Source organism: Pollicipes pollicipes, unplaced genomic scaffold (genome assembly GCF_011947565.3).
Source record: "Pollicipes pollicipes isolate AB1234 unplaced genomic scaffold, Ppol_2.1 Scaffold_7262;HRSCAF=8765_pilon_pilon_pilon, whole genome shotgun sequence".
Classification (NCBI taxonomy): domain Eukaryota; kingdom Metazoa; phylum Arthropoda; class Thecostraca; order Pollicipedomorpha; family Pollicipedidae; genus Pollicipes; species Pollicipes pollicipes.
The window spans coordinates 11,714,677-11,729,989 of record NW_023597055.1 but is presented as its reverse complement, the minus strand read 5'-3'; the positions used below and the strand labels follow the sequence as shown (position 1 = coordinate 11,729,989).

General features: G+C 57.9%; 1 protein-coding gene across 3 annotated transcripts in view; it reads left to right on the top strand.

The window, feature by feature from the left end:
- LOC119113370 (sodium-independent sulfate anion transporter) overlaps positions 1-15,313 on the top strand; it is a 125,575-nt gene that overhangs the window by 95,041 nt on the left and 15,221 nt on the right. Inside the window, exon 1 of one of the 3 annotated variants that reach the window (XM_037237684.1) lies at positions 10,001-10,332. The exons of the other annotated variants lie outside the window; for them this stretch is intronic. Within the exon in view, the coding sequence (XP_037093579.1) occupies positions 10,242-10,332 (91 nt within the window). The 5' untranslated portion in view covers positions 10,001-10,241. Of the gene's footprint in view, positions 1-10,000; positions 10,333-15,313 lie in introns of those variants that run through there. 3 annotated transcript variants of the gene reach the window in all.

Below are 15,313 nucleotides of genomic sequence, written 5' to 3'. Positions count from 1 at the left end.
TGACACAAAGCGCGCCACCGAACTGTATCTGCGGCAGATGTAGAGATGTAGAGCAGATGTAGCGCCGAGCCCTGCAGCGAGCTGGCCACACCTGGCGTCCGTCGAGGCGGTGGACCACAGCCGCGACCGGCGGTGATCCCTTTAGCGAGCTGGTCGCAACTGGCGTTCGTCGAGGCGGTGGGTTATAGCCGCGGCCGGTGCCGGCCCGAGGCGTCCGGCTGCCAGCCTCTCCGCGGCGGCGTCCGCTGGACACGCACCGGAGTGCCAGGTCACCAGGGCTGAAGTCGCGACTCCCGCGCTGTCTGCGCTGGCGCGATCGGCGAAACATTGGCTCAGCCTGCGGGCTCAGAACGGCGTCTCTGGACGTCTCCAGTCTCTCAGATTCGGCGTCTCCGGCGTCTCCAGGCTCTCAGATCGGCGTCTCCGGCGTCTCCAGTTTCTCAGAACGGCGTCCTCCGGCCGTCTCCTGTCTCTCGCTCGGCGTCTCCGGCCGTCCCCGGTCTCTCAAGAACGGCGTCTCCGCGCGTCTCCAGTTTCTCAGAACGGCGTCTTCTGACCCGGTGTCGGTGGCGTGATGGAGCGGCCGCGTGCGATCGAAGCCTCTCGGCCCGGTTATTGCTCACCCCGAGGCACGCGTACCTATATGAGCCGGCGCTTAATCCAGGGCCACCCCGCGCGCCGCTCTTCGGGCCTGGGTCCTCTGCACGTGGCGGTCGCCGGAGCCGGCGGTTTGCATTTTTGTTGGTCAGGTTGTTCGTCGGGAATACCAGATTTCGTGGTGACACGACCACTGGCGTTGCGTGGGCACGGACATGTGTTATCCGCCGCTGTTATTAAGCCTCAGGAATGCTGGGAAATATATTTGTAATAAGTCTAAAGCTGCTGAGCGGGCACGGCGCGGGTTGACTAAATGCATGCTTTGTTGTTGAAAGCATTTGCCATGGAATTGCGAACAACGCAACGCAAACAAATGTCTATTACGTTGAATTCATACTTGTGCTGAATTGCATTAATCATTTTGATGTATTTGAAGTGCTGCACGTCGTAAGGTCGCACATGAAGTGGGTTTCGGCAATGCCCTCGGAAACTGTCCTCCAGCGTAGATCTGTTATCAGAATTAATTGCGGGCGACCGGTCCGGAAATAGCGATCGAGATCATTTACTAGTTTTGGGATTAGCAGATTAAGAGCTATTGGGATTGTGTACACGAAGAGATTTGCGCAGTTATGACAGCCTTTGAACTGAAGCCAATCGATTACCAGCATGATTACCCCTATCCAATGTGGTTCCTTTCCAGACAGATTTTGCCTTTATTTGTGAGAACAGGCTAGGTTGATGCCACCTGGTGGCTTTCCTGTCACATCGCTTACTCTCAACCAGATGTCGTCATTTACGCACGGCTGAGCAGAGGCTACGGAACTGGACAGGTCTTCCATCGTGTGTGCTTTATACGTGCCGACTGCACATCAACCGTCTGATTTTGGCGTGACTCAACCTTGGCGTAATCTGTAATTGATCTGAGTGGTTACAGACGTGCCTACAGCGGCACAATGATACTGAAGGAATGCGCTACCCTCGTAGTACCATTACCTACCGCTACTTAGCCGACCAGAACCCCAGGCATAGCGTGGCGCGCGAATCCAGCTCTCGCCGCTCCGAACACCGCTGGCGCCGCCTGTCGCGCGACGCGACAACTGGCTGGGGCCACGAATGTCGTACCCAAGAACGTCACATACGAATAGTGACAAGCACTGTCATCGTTCGTAATCTCGGTGTGCACGTGACGCTCGCTCATGCGACGCCGAGTCCAGTCGTATAGTCGGGTGAGAGGGGGGGGGGTCGGGGGATGGGGGTGACGCTGCTTATGTTCTTATGACCGCCGGCTCATTCGAGGCCATGTTGCGCATGACTTCGAATGCCTTGACGTTTATAAGAATGTCGGTCCCGTCGTGCGCCCCGCGATTAGCTGCACGACTGAACTGAGCATTGCATGGATCAAGACGCTACGGCTGCCGACCGGCGGCTGCAAGAGGGATCGCACTGGGCTGCGCGTCCCGGCGCTGCCGTCCTGGTGCGATGGAGCTGGAGCTGGAGCTGGAGCTGGCCCGGGGCGGGGTGTCCGGCCGTGCCTGGCCCCGCCGGCGCATCGTCTGGTTATCCTGACCGCTTCCGCACCCGTAAGGGCACGGGCCGGCACGGAGTCATTAGCGGGGGGGGGGGGGGGCGTCCCAGCCGAGCCCCTGGCACTCCTGGTCTTGGAGACTCCTGGTAGGCGGCCTTGCCGGCCTCCGGCCGCCACCGGACGCCATAGGGAAGCTGGGCTGAGCCGGGCTGAACTGGGCTGAGCTGAGAAACTGGGCTGAGCTGGGCTGACCTGAGCCGAGCTGTGCTGAACTGAGCCGAGCTGGGCCGATGGGCGTGGCGCGGTCCTTTTGGTCGGCGTGCTAGTGTCAAATTAGCGATGGCTCCCCTTGGCTTTGCGCGCCGCACAGGCTTTGTAAGCGTGCCGGTTGGTAGCATATGTGATGACGTGCGTCGATGACCGTAGAAGTATTTTCGCAACGTATTTTTCCACGGTAGAGGCTTTGTGTATTATGAACGACAGAACATTATGCTTTAAAGTAGCCTTTCGGTGCGAGTAATTGCAGAACAACTCTAATGTGTCGTTTGTGCAGTGCAGACTTCGACACATTTCCGCCCAGCTGTGTGCCGTAAGTGCTGCACCGCAATTTCCGAATGTCCGCTGTGGTTCGGGGTCCCGTGCAACCACATTAAAGCCCAAACTATGCAGAAATACCTACATTATCAAACGAGTGAACAACTGGCAGAACGAACTATTCGCGCTATGAGCCGAGAATGCCGTCGCTGTCTATGCATGGAATGTACCTTTTTGCGACTGTGGTCTGCGAGTGAAAAGCAGGAGTGCAAGCATTCATGGACTGAATCGAAACTGTCTGGTACCATAACACGTCAAAAGGTTCCTGCATAAAGGTGCTGTACTTGTTCCTACAAGAGCGCAACGCGCATGGTTGAAGCACTGATTCTACATTGTTTTGGGGAACACAAAACAGGTTGATAGGACGTTTGGGCGAGGATATGGGATTATTCCTGGGGGGGGGGGGGGGAGGCTGCAAAGCTCCATTTCATGTCAGTGGTTTCGAACCGTCGCGAAAGCATTGATTTTAAACTTGCGACAAAATGGAGACCGCGGTTCTTCCCCCCTTCTCCGCCTGCTGTCTTCACCGTGTGCGGAAGAGTAGCGTTGCGGGATCCAGCGGCGCTGTGTTCCCACACTGTATTTCCACACCGGTGTGTTCCCGCATCGATGCGTCCGCACAACTACGTAGTAGCACTACCGCACGGTGAGTCGGAACCCACTCGACGTTAACGTACCGCCATCCGCTATCAAGAGCTCGGTTAGAGACGATTAGCGCCTCCAAAGCGTTGTGATGTGGCTGTGCAGCTCTGCCACTCAGTCGAAAGGGGGGGGGGGGCCGTGGTCATAGTACAACTGGCTGAATTGAAGAGAAGCACCTGTTGACCCGTGCTGCGGTGATGAACGGGAATGTCGCGCCCCGTTCCGAGTAGCCCAGATCTGCAGCCAAGGTTTTCTTGGGGGGGGGGGGCTCAGTGAGCACCCATCATAAGAGAACCGAATGAGCCGTCTGCGAATGCAGGCTTAAGCCCCCCCCCCCCCTTCTGACGGTGCCCCTGAAGGTGTGTGTTGCCTCCCTGTCCTTGTCTCCGTGCGCGGGGCATCGGAACGAGGACCTCCTGTGACAGTGGGGCACCATCGGAACGAGGACTCCTGTGACAGTGGGGCACCATCGGAACGAGGACCTCCTGTGACAGTGGGGCACCATCGGAACGAGGACCTCCTGTGACAGTGGGGCACCATCGGAACGAGGACCTCCTGTGACAGTGGGGCACCATCGGAACGAGGACCTCCTGTGACAGTGGGGCACCATCGGAACGAGGACCTCCTGTGACAGTGGGGCACCATCGGCGCTGCGACAGCGCCAGCGTCTGCTGGAGCCAGTGACGTCGAACACATGTACCCCGTGCCCTCTTCGGAGGTTCGGCTTTGATAGTTATTAACAATGGCGAGGACTATAGCACTCATAGATAGCATTCAAGAGGACTCAAGCACTCATTGGGATAGAATAACAAGACCTCAGATCCTGATCATGTCAACGATTATGAATCCGCGCGGCCTGCGAGGCCCATGCAGGAACTCCGGCTGGGTAGCCCGCTCAGACGTGCGGCAAGTCTCCCTCACGTCCCTGGCGTCAGCTGGACCAAAGGTCGCCGTCCTGCTGGCCCCCTGACCCAGCGTGCTGCGTCGCGCGTACGCTGGGAGTCAGGTGCCGATCCCGGCGGACACGGACCAGCTGCAGCAGCCCTGGCAGCTGTTTATTGTTCGCGTCACGGGCTGGACTGCGAACGGGGACCGCCCGCGGTCGTGGCCTGTCGCCTCCTGCGCTGCGCACCCATTGCCGATGGCGCTGGATCCATGTCCGGTGCCGCGGGATCCATCTCCGGTGGTGCGGGACTCATGCCCGGTAGCGCGGGACGCATGTCCGATGGCGCTGGACCCATGCCCGGTGGCGCGGGATCCATCTCCGGTAGCGCGGGACTCATGTCCGGTGGCGCGGGATCCATGTCCGGTGGCGCGGGACCCGTGCCCAGTGGCGCAGGACTCGTGTCCGTTGGCGTAGGACCCATGTCCGGAGGCGCTGGACCCATGTCCGGCGGCGCTGGACTCAGGTCCGGTGACGCCGGGCCGATGTCCAGCGGTGATGGATCCATGTCCGGCGGTCCAGGACCCATGTCCGGTGGTGCTGAGCACCTTGTTCAGTGGTTCTGACAGTTGTTGGCGTGTTGCTAATCGTCACGTAACATGTGCTGCATTTTTACCATGGTTATAGTCGCAGCCCAAAAAGAACGTCCTCTTCTACTTAACGTCACTTCTGCTTGCTGTCGTCCGAGTCGCCGCGAATGCGCCGCATGTTCGGTGGGCCACGACTCTGATGTTCGCTAGCTCCTGCCGCCGTCGACGAGACCGCGTCCCCGCTCTCTGGCCGGCGGCCGGAGGCTGTTTCGGTGGCGGCCGGGTGTTCGGCAGCGGCGGGTCGCGGCGACGTGGGAGCGAGGCTGAGCGCACCGCGCCGACACCGGACGGTCGGGTACCTTTCCGGTGTGACTGCGTTCTTTCCCACGCGGCCCGGCGGCCCCATGGCCGGCCGGCTCTGGCGGGCGCGGGTGCGGCGCTCGCCGGCGTCGCCGGTATGCGCCGGACGCGGCCGGCCGCTGTCGAGGCGGCTGCTGCGGCTTATCCGCTTGCTGCGCGTCGGGCGCGCCGCAGCGCGTCGTCATCGCCGCGGCGCGCCGCGCGTTCGGCGCGCCGCACGGGTGGCGGCGCGGGCGGGCAGTGAGACGGACACGGGAGAGGTATGGCGGTTAACACCCGCGGTGCGCTCAGCGACAGCCCCGCCGGTGGTGCCCTGAAGGAAGCGAGGACAGGACTCTAGGAGGCTTCGGAAGATTATGATGAGGCGCGCGTCAGGGTTGTAGGTCAGTTCGTGTTACGTTGCGCAACGCGCATGGGCTCCGTGCTGGAATTCATGAGCGTTTAGGGGAGAGTTGTCAGCTCTTTCTGAAGCGTGTCAGGTGTCACAGTTATTCATGTCATAGGCACTTTCCAACTGGGTTCAAGAGGGTATGACGCATTCACCAAGGTTGGGTTACTTCTGGACAGCTTATCCTTGTATACGGAGACCATGCCTGATCTCCCGCTGTGAATACTGAGGTTACTGGGTCGCTGTTGATAACCTTTTGCCATCTGGAAACCCGTTATGATGTGTATGGTGACCAATGCATGTCCTTGTAACTTCCAAACGTTAGGGCCCCTGCCTCAGAACAGTTTGAAAGGACTTGGTCAACGTGAATGAAGCGGCGACTTCTGTGGTGAACCTCGACATCGACTCCAGGACATGATCTCTGTCATTCCGTCAATGATTTTCTCTTCGCGCCGCACCACTACCGCAAGGTTTTCGCTTGCGGTGGCGTAATACGGCAGCTGAGGGCCACAAACACTGCGGCGCAGTATCCGTAACACGGGGCCGCCCCGGAGCGGACGAACTGAAGTGTTCGCTGTACAGCCGCAACTGTTTCATTTTCTAGAGCACTCAGCGTTGACTGGTGCTTTTTTAATTTGAGTTGGCTTTCCTCCAGAGCTCAAAGGCCGGAAACTTCTCCCGTAGTTCCAGTCGTTGCGAAGTGAGGAATTTTCGAAGGACGGTGGGTGGCTGCATGTTGTATGTTGTTAAACAATGCAGCATTTGGTGTCCGTTGGTTGTTTGTTTTCTTAAAATGGAGGTATGTATATTTGTATCCGATATTTTACTCAGTGTGGTGCTAAAGGCGCGGGAACTTGAGAAAGTTGGTAGGGCTAAAACACCTGTTGAATTCACTTTTAGCGCAACACTTTAGAGTTCCTATTACATTTTTTTCGCGCAGTTGGAAGGGAAAACGCGAGGTTTATATAAATTGTGTTCATTGCTGCGGTTAACCCTGGTGCATTACCGCTAGTGTTAAGGTAGCCCAAACACAAGCGCCTCTTGATCGGCGAAGCTTGACAAACTGTGTGTTCACACACCATTGCTGCGCATGCCGTGAAAACACTGGAGAATGCGCTTAGCGGAAGTGGAAGTAATGCGTGAAAGGGACATACAACTGCTGACATGCGCACACAAATGCTGCGTGTGCCATGCAACTCTGAAGGCATGTTAAGTGGAAATTAAAGTAGCAAGCGGCGAGGAAAGTACCACATTCCGAGTCCAAAATTTACGTAATATACGCGTAATTGAACTTGCTGTGTTTGATTGGAGCGGTAAGGCCACTTCCTTGAGTTTCGTAATCAAACAGCTCATCTATCTGGAATAGTTCAACCGTTGTTTTTTTCAGTGCCGATCGTCACAATTATTTTATCGGGCCGCTCACCTTACACATCCATGACCAACGACTGCTCACCTTTGCTCACTTCTTTGAACACATGGTTTCATCAACAGGATTTATGTTGGGTTAAGCCACGTCTAACCCTTTTTTACTTGGCTTTTGACCGCATTGCTTTCTTCATAAGTGGCACGAGTGCGTGTTATGCGTTATTTCAACAGAACACGTTTTTCAAAGCCTTCCAAACCAGTGACAACCCGGCGACTTAGACGCCGTGGCATGAGATATGGCTCCGTCTGAGGTTGAGTCTGTCTAAGGCTCTGTCAGCTGTCAGCAATGACAGGAATTCCTGGCCACGCATGCGGTGACGTCATAAGACTGCTCATACTCATTCGCGGGCCGCCAACGGACCACGGTTGCCGCCACACCTGTAAGGTGTGGGCCCAGCAAAAATACCCGAACTTGCATTTCTTGGGAATGAGACAAAAGTTTCAGTCCCGTAAAGATGGTTTGAAATTCGGCACACGTGTTACGGAGCAAATATTGGTATTTTACAATGTTTTACATTTTACAATGTTAGCTGACCGTGCCATAAGGATACGACCAGAACTGTTGCCCCACTTGTAAGACACTGGAACTGCCTTGCTTGAAATCGCCACCGTCTATACTACCATTCGCTCCCTGTTTACCTCACAACCTCGCAAAATTATTACAGCGCACATGCCGTACACTTGGGAGCAAAATATAACCGGTCAACATTTGTCGCAACTTCTTATGCATTAATATCTCAAACTTTTCTCGAGGAAGATCTAAGCCTTTGGTTTGCATCTACGCTTATTACAATTGACATATGTCTGTGGTATGCTTGAAATTTCATCTAAACTAATTCCGGATCGTAGGCTTCGCGTGGCCTAGCCTTTCGCACCCGCATCACGCGGCAGTGACAAATCCGGCGCATCCGTCACAGGCTATGTCTGTGACAGCCTCCAAAGGTGACGCTTCCCCTTCAGCACCTGAAAAACATCACCCCGCGCCGATGCCGGCGGCTCACTGTCGTCCGTGACGCGGCGTGCTCGCCTGTGGCTATCTGCGGTGATCTCCGCGGGGGCCGGATGGGCCCCGCGGGTGTGCGTGAGCGCGCCGCCCACAGCGCAGCCTCTGTCGAGCTGCGGGTGTCGCACGGGTCGGCTGCGTCTGCCGGGGAGCCTGCCGGACCGGCCGTCGGACGAGAGGTTTCGGATGGGGGAGTTGACTGATCTGGCCGGCGGCGGAGGTGAGGTCCGCTGGTGGCCGCGCTCCTCACCGGGTGTGTTTCGGAGAGGGCGCTGACAGATTGGTGGTCGCGCTCCTCACCGGGTGTTGCTGTGGCCGCGCTCCTCACCGCACCCCAACCGCCCCGCGTTAGGGTTGCGGTTGGCTCGGTTCACTGTGCGAATCAACTGGTGAATCCCCTGTGCCGGAAATGGCTCTTCATTGTTACACTCAAGCCAGTTGTTTCTGTTTCTAAGAGGCATCAAGTTTTCAGCTGCATTTACTCATTGCTAGGTAAAACATGGCACAGCCTAAACGGCTGTGATATATGACAAATCATCACGATCCCCATCGCACGTGGCCAGGTGCCGGTGGATTAGAACCAGGTTTACAAAGCCTTGCTAGTATTAATTTTTTTGGTGGGTATAGTGGTTAGTAATTGAACTTATTAAGCAAAAGAGAACCAAAAAAAAAGAAGAATCAAAGAAGAAGAAAAGATGTTTTTGAATTTCGGACTTACAAATTCGCAGCATGCATTGACCAACATCCACTGTACCAACCTGGGGAAATGATAACGACGATTTAGACGTTTGTGATTCTATTTATAACGTATGACTTGTCGATGCGGAGTTGGAGGCATGTTCGTTTCGATGGATTTTCACGAAATCATTGCATTCTGTGGCATCGGTAATTCGGTCATTAAGACATCCTGTGGCTTTTTCAGGTATTCAGAACTGATTGTGATGCCACTGGTCCCTATATATTAAATATATTGTATATTATACATTCATGTTATATTATATATATATATATATATATATATATATATATATATATATATAATATGTGTATGTGTGAAATATTAACATCAGGGATGTATCCAGTATTGCTATAACATTACTGTTCATACGTTATTATGAGTATTCTTCATTTCTGAGCGGTTGGGGAAAAGGGTGTGTGCGACCACATGATATGCTACATCTCGTTAATACGAGAAACGCGTGGTACGTGCCTGAGGGTGTGGTGCATGGGTCCAGACGGCTTTCCTCGTCGGGTTTAAATCAACCAAGGCGGAGATTTTTGCCCAATTTTTGTTCTGTGCAGTTTTACAAAAGAGCTGTGATCGATGCACTACAGTTAACTGTCGAAAGATTGAACAAACCAAAAAATGCGTGCGATCAACTAACATTAGGCATCTTTTCTCTGAACGAATGCCTCACGTGACCCGACGGAGTGAGACGGGGAATGAAACGTCTCTTGGCTAAAGTGATGACTTCCGCCGAGAGGTACGCCGCGTTCGGCGAAGGCATTGCTCGGCAGGGCACGCCGGCTTCTCCCCGACGCGGGGCGGCCTGATGCCTCGCGCGCGGGCTCGGGGCACGCTAAACAAAAAGCCTTTCCAAACAGAACGCATGCCTGTCGTCGCATCTGACACCTGACGCCCTCGCAGGTGTCGCGCCCCAGTTAGGGACCACTTACGGGCAGTGGCGTGGCCGGGCCCCGGCGGGGAGGCGGCCCGAAGCGGCCGCCGTGCGTCGCATCCCGCCGCGCGGCGTGTCCGACCGCTGCCGCCGCCGGCTCGTGGGGTGGGGACTGTGGGCGACGCCGGTTCTGGCTGCGCCGCTGCCTGCGCGTGGCGTCCATCAGAGAGACGCCTCGTCGACAGCTGGTGCCGGCCGCTGAGGGTTGGTGAGGCTGCAGCGGCGCCAGAGTGGCCTGTGCCAGCCGCTGAGAGTCGGTGAGGCTGCAGCGGCGCCAGAGTGGCCTGTGCTGGCCTCTGAGAGTCGGTGAGGCTGCAGCGTCGCCAGAGTGACCTGTTCCGGTCGCTGGCGGTCAGTGAGGCTGCAGCGGCGCCAGAGTGGCCTGTGCCGACCGCTGAGAGTCGGTGAGGCTGCAGCGGCGCCAGAGTGACCTGCCCCGGTCACTGGCGGTCAGTGAGGCTGCAGCGGCGCCAGGTTGACCTGTTTCGGCCACGAGGTGTCATTAAGGCTCCAATGGCACCAGGGTGACCCTGGTCACTCACTGGACAGTCGGCGATGTATGGACCGGCGTCAGAGACTTTCGACTTGCGAGGCCCGTATTCACTCACGATTATGGGATATTACACCAACTACTTCACATTCTTCGGTGAGTACGACAGTCCTGCTGCGGCAGAGCTCAGCACAGCTGTGACGTCCCTTGGATTGCGGACTTCCGAGGCGGCTAGAGGCCCTCCCCCCCCCCCCCCCCCCCCTCCCTCGCTCTGGCCGCATGCAGCACCTGCGTGCCTCTTTCGGGGAATGTCTGCGTCCGTGGCCTCACGCGCGACGCGAGGAGCCCAGAGCGCCGTGCGTCACCCAGAGCCACCCAAATTGACAGCGTTCACACGGCGTGGCGGGCCGGTTAGCGGGAAGCCGCGGATCCCGCAGAGGCCCTCAAACTGTCAGCCGGACATTACTGTGGCCGGCGTGGAGCGCTCATGCCAGCCAAATCCTGCACGCTGGCTGATCCGGACTATCCGACCGAGCGCATGGCCAGTGTCGCCGGGAGCGCGTCCCTGGCGCCCGTCCTCGACTCCGAAGCGCTCGGACATGCCGGCTGGGCTTTTTAATGTGTTGAAATGTTCGGAACGGCTTCTGTCTGATCGGTCGTTGCTTTTGCGTGCGTTTGTTTTCCGGACGCTGTAGCGGGGCGCAGTCGCCCGTGGTGTTTACGCTGAGCTTTTGTCACGGTTGTGCTGCAGTGCGCCCTTTGTGGGCGTGGTTCCAGTGAGCGCCCCGCCGTGCCGTGCCGTGCCGTGCCGTGCCGTGCCGTGCCGCGCCGCGCCGCGCCGTGCCGTGCCGTGCCGTGCCGTGCCGCGCCGCCCCGCGCCGTGCCGTGCCGTGCCGTGCCGTGCCGTGCCGTGCCGTGCCGTGCCTTGCCGACCGTGCCGTGCCGTGCCGTGCCGTCGCATCGGGCGCCCGCACTGTGGAGTACCCTGACGTGCGTAGGGTGGCGGGGGAGCGATGTGACGTATCGTCCGTTAACGCCAGCGCTTTTCGGAGGGGGGGGGGGTTGATGTGATCTTTCCCAGCTTAGCCCCGTCCACCAGGCGCTAGTGGGTCTTTGGCTGATGGTGTGAGCTGTTTTGTGCCTAGGATTACCAGCATTTCGGGGGCTCCAATCCTCGGGTAGGTAGATTTAGATTTGGATTCGGATTCGGATTTAACATTCGGATAGCTTCGAATAGTTTCGAATGTCCGCATCGAATTCTCAGATTATACAGTTGTAACAAAAGACACGCGTGCACTCCGTCCGGTGCAGAGCCGACGTATGCGTGTTTCACGGATGCTATATCTAGGGAAACTTGGCTTGACACTAATCGACATAATTTCATGTTCAAATGATCACTTTCAGGTTTCGGCATATTTTCTCTTCCTCTTTCTTGTCATTGGCATGCTGATTATAAGTGTTCGATTCATATCTGTTCGAACCTATTCGAACCCCTGTGTACGCGAATCTTCAGCTCTAGATCCGTTACTGCACTGGGCTCACCCCTAACGGTCCGTGCCTGGCACTGGCCACTTGCCGTCACCAAGTCACCAGCAACGGCCCGTCGTCCACGGCCGGGTCTCGGTCGCAGGCTGGTGCCCCCCCCCCCCCCCCCCCCCCTCCTCCCCGCCGTCCATACCGGCGGCGTTCACGTGCCCCGCGCCGCCGGCATGTCTGAGGAGCTCCCACCCGCCGGCCAGCCGGAGGTGGCGCCCCCGTCCCCCGCCCGCGGCCCGGCTCGGAGGGTGGCGCCGGCGCGCCGCGCCAGGCCACGGCGCGGGCAGGCGGCGCGGACGCCGGCCGCTTGTGAGGCAGATGAGAAGCGGCGCTGAGGTGTAATGATGGTCGACTCCGCTTTCTAGATTTCGTCGCGCCCCGTGTACGCCGTCCGAGATTCGCTCACACTCCTTGTGCGGGGGAAGTGGGGGCGGTGCTGCTGGAGCTGCTGCTGTTGCTTGAGTGGCTGCTGTTGCTGCTTATGCAGTCCGTCCGTTAGAGTTTTGATAAGCGGTCGCCATCGTCCAGGCGATGCCGATCTGGTTTGGACGCGGGCACGGTAATCGAGATTTCTGGTGTGCTGCTGCTGTTCTGTATTCGCACGTGATGTGAGGGAACCGAACGGGGTTAGGGGGCGGTGGTGGCAGGTCCATAACGGTTTGGTGACATTGGTTGTGGGCGTTTCCACCTGCCTCCTGGCAGCGAAAGACGTTGCGCTGCTGCAGCCGCGACGCCGGCCAAAAATTGCCTTATAGAGGTGCAATGCCGCCTTTTCTCTCCAGATTCGGTTGACATTTAGCATGCACTGGTTTTCTGCAGTGTTGCCCTGCTAACGCCGACGGCGCATTTGTGTATTTCCAAAATAAGATCAGGCCAGGTCATCAGACCAGGTCAGGCTGCTGGGTTATATTCTGTCCATAACACGTTCCGGTATGATTTGTTAGCATTTGCTCCGTTGTTTTCCGTCATGTTGCAGCGGTTGGCCATCACAGACCAAGTCTGCAAACATTACTGACAATGTCAGTTTTCCGTGTTGGCCGAAAATAATTGACGCTCTGAAACAAAACTCTTAAACTCTAAAACTTTCTACCGCTGGCTGCCCCAAGAGATCTTCCAAATGTCAATCACCTCCCCGTGCTGAAATGAAACTAGCGTTAGTCCCGGAGGCGGCCCGACCCCCGCGAGATCGGCCAGGTCCACTTGTCGCGCCGAGTCTGCCTCAGATGGCCACGTGCGTATTTCGCTAAGTTCGGCTTCGGTGTAGAAGCAGGACCGCGGGCCGATTAGTTTTTTTTTTTTGTCCGCGGCCGCAAACCTGTTCTGCACACCGGGTGTGGATTATTAAGATGTTGGTGCATCCTGGACTGCTCTTGCGGTCTTTTGACTGGGTTTCAGGTTGACTTCGGGGCTCTGGGCGGGAAATCCAAGTCATTGCATACCGATTCTAGCCGTGCTTCAGCCCTGGTCTCATCCGTTCGACGAAGGCCCCGCGTGCGGCGTGGAAGGAGAAAGGAAAAATGACGTTTAACAAAAGTGCCAACTTCCACTGCCACGCCAACAAGTGGCACAGTTGTAACACAGTCCCATCTTCATTGTCACCATGGACCAGGGCCAACAGCACCGTCCCCATCAGCCAACAGAAACCGGTCAGGAGAACCGTCCCCATCAGGCAGCACGAACCGACAACTGCGTCGTTAGCGATCTCACCAATCGCATGTGCCGTTGAATTATCGCCCGGTAAACGAAAGCCGCGTGTGGCAGCCCCCAACTGCTCAGCGGATGGGAGCCTGTCTTCGCCGTCCGGTGTGTATATTGACACTTCATCCCGGTGCGATCCTGCCACCCATGCCACCGCCGTCGCTGACGGGCCGTCTGGCCACCAACACTGACCCCCCCCCCCCCCCTCCCTCCACATTGCCCCGGATGGAGGAGGAGGGCTGGTGTGTCGCGTGTGTCATGTGTATCAAGTGCGGTGCCGGACGGATGGCCGGCGGCGGAGGGCGGCGGTCGTGCCTGCCGGACCGTCGCCGCTTCCGCCACTGTCGTCGGTGTCGAGAGCCCTGTGCTCATGCCGGGTGGCATGGAGAGCAGCTTTCCCCGCTGTCCGCCGTCCGCAGCGGCTTGTTTTGGGGTGTGCTCTCTCTCGTGGCCTGCTCGGAGCATCCTCTGATGCGGCGTCGGCTGCGATGTGTTTGGCGCGTTGAAATGAATACTGGTGCAATGTGGTGCGAGTGGGCGCGGAAGCCCCGGTGGGTGGACACTGGCTGCATGACGACATCGCGACATGTGATACGGTATCAGCGTGACCCCATCACGTGGTTCGTCATGTGGCCGCTAATGTCATGGTGCCACACGACCATCATCTCATACGACCCCGCTCGGTGCCCGCTATGGTGGCATGACTCCATGTGATTGGGCGCTATTCGGCCCGACCTGTTGATTACGCATGATGTCTCGCGCCTCCGCCCGCGGCCAGCCTGACAGGCGTGGTGCTCCGTCATTCCACGCACCGTCCGTGGCCGCTCACGTCGGCATGAACGCTGCGTGACGGTGCAGACGGCCCTCCCTCGAACCCAAGCGGTTAGGCACTACATAGAAGCGGCTGTCGTCTAGGTGACAGGCGGCGGCGACGTCACCAGTCCGGCCGTGGACCTGCCGCTGGCGTTGGGCCCCCGTCCGTCGCCGCCGTCTTTCACCTAGAGACAGTGCGGCGGTCCACGCCTGTCTCCGGGGAAGCAGGAGTTATGCTCGTGTTTCTGCACGTCGCGTCGTCATCCGCTGCCGGCGGCTTGTTTATGCAGGCTTGTGACTGGCGGTGGTGTTTATGGAGACGTGTAACCTATGATGGTGAGGTAACTGGCGTCGCTCCGCCTTCCGGGAGACTGGAAGTAGTTACTGGCTCCTGCGTCGGAAATCGAAACCCAGGCGCTTGACGCGGGAGTTTTGAAGGAGTCCAAGTGAAGAGGAAGGAGTCCAAGGAGTCCAAGGAGTTGAAGAAGTCCATGGCCGTGACTGTGAGCTGTCCTGTGCCCTAAGCACAGTTTGCCGTCACAGTTTGACCACTTGACCCGGATGGTATATTGGTCCCGACGTTGGTGGTGTTTTGGGTTACTTCTAGCAGAAATGTTACTCCGTCTCTTCAGGCAAAACGCACCGGGTCAAACGATTTATCAACCCCCTCGCGTAAAATCTTTGCCTCCTCCCCTAGGCCCCTTCGGCTCGCGCGCTAGCCCAGCCGGTCGGAGCCCTCAATGTAGAGTCAGCCACCCTAGCAGCTCCCGCAGCCAGTTCGCCTGGCCGTGATGCCAGTCCCCGGACACGGCGTCCGGCTACGCCGGGCGCCGGCGGCACGGCAAGGCGGGGCACAATCGCTGGCCGACTTCGATAGTGACCGTTAATCGCCACCTGCCGTGAGGTCGCCGCTGACCCTCGTGATCGAGGCTGCGTCCTCCCTGACCTCGGGGCTCCCTGGCGGTCCACCGGGGGGGGGGGGGGGGGGGGGCACGGCCGGTCGTGATGTGGCTCGTTCACTGTCCTCGGGGTACGGAGGAGCCGACGGCTTCCGTCCGCCAGTGGCGGACGCCCGGGGTCTGGGGCGTTT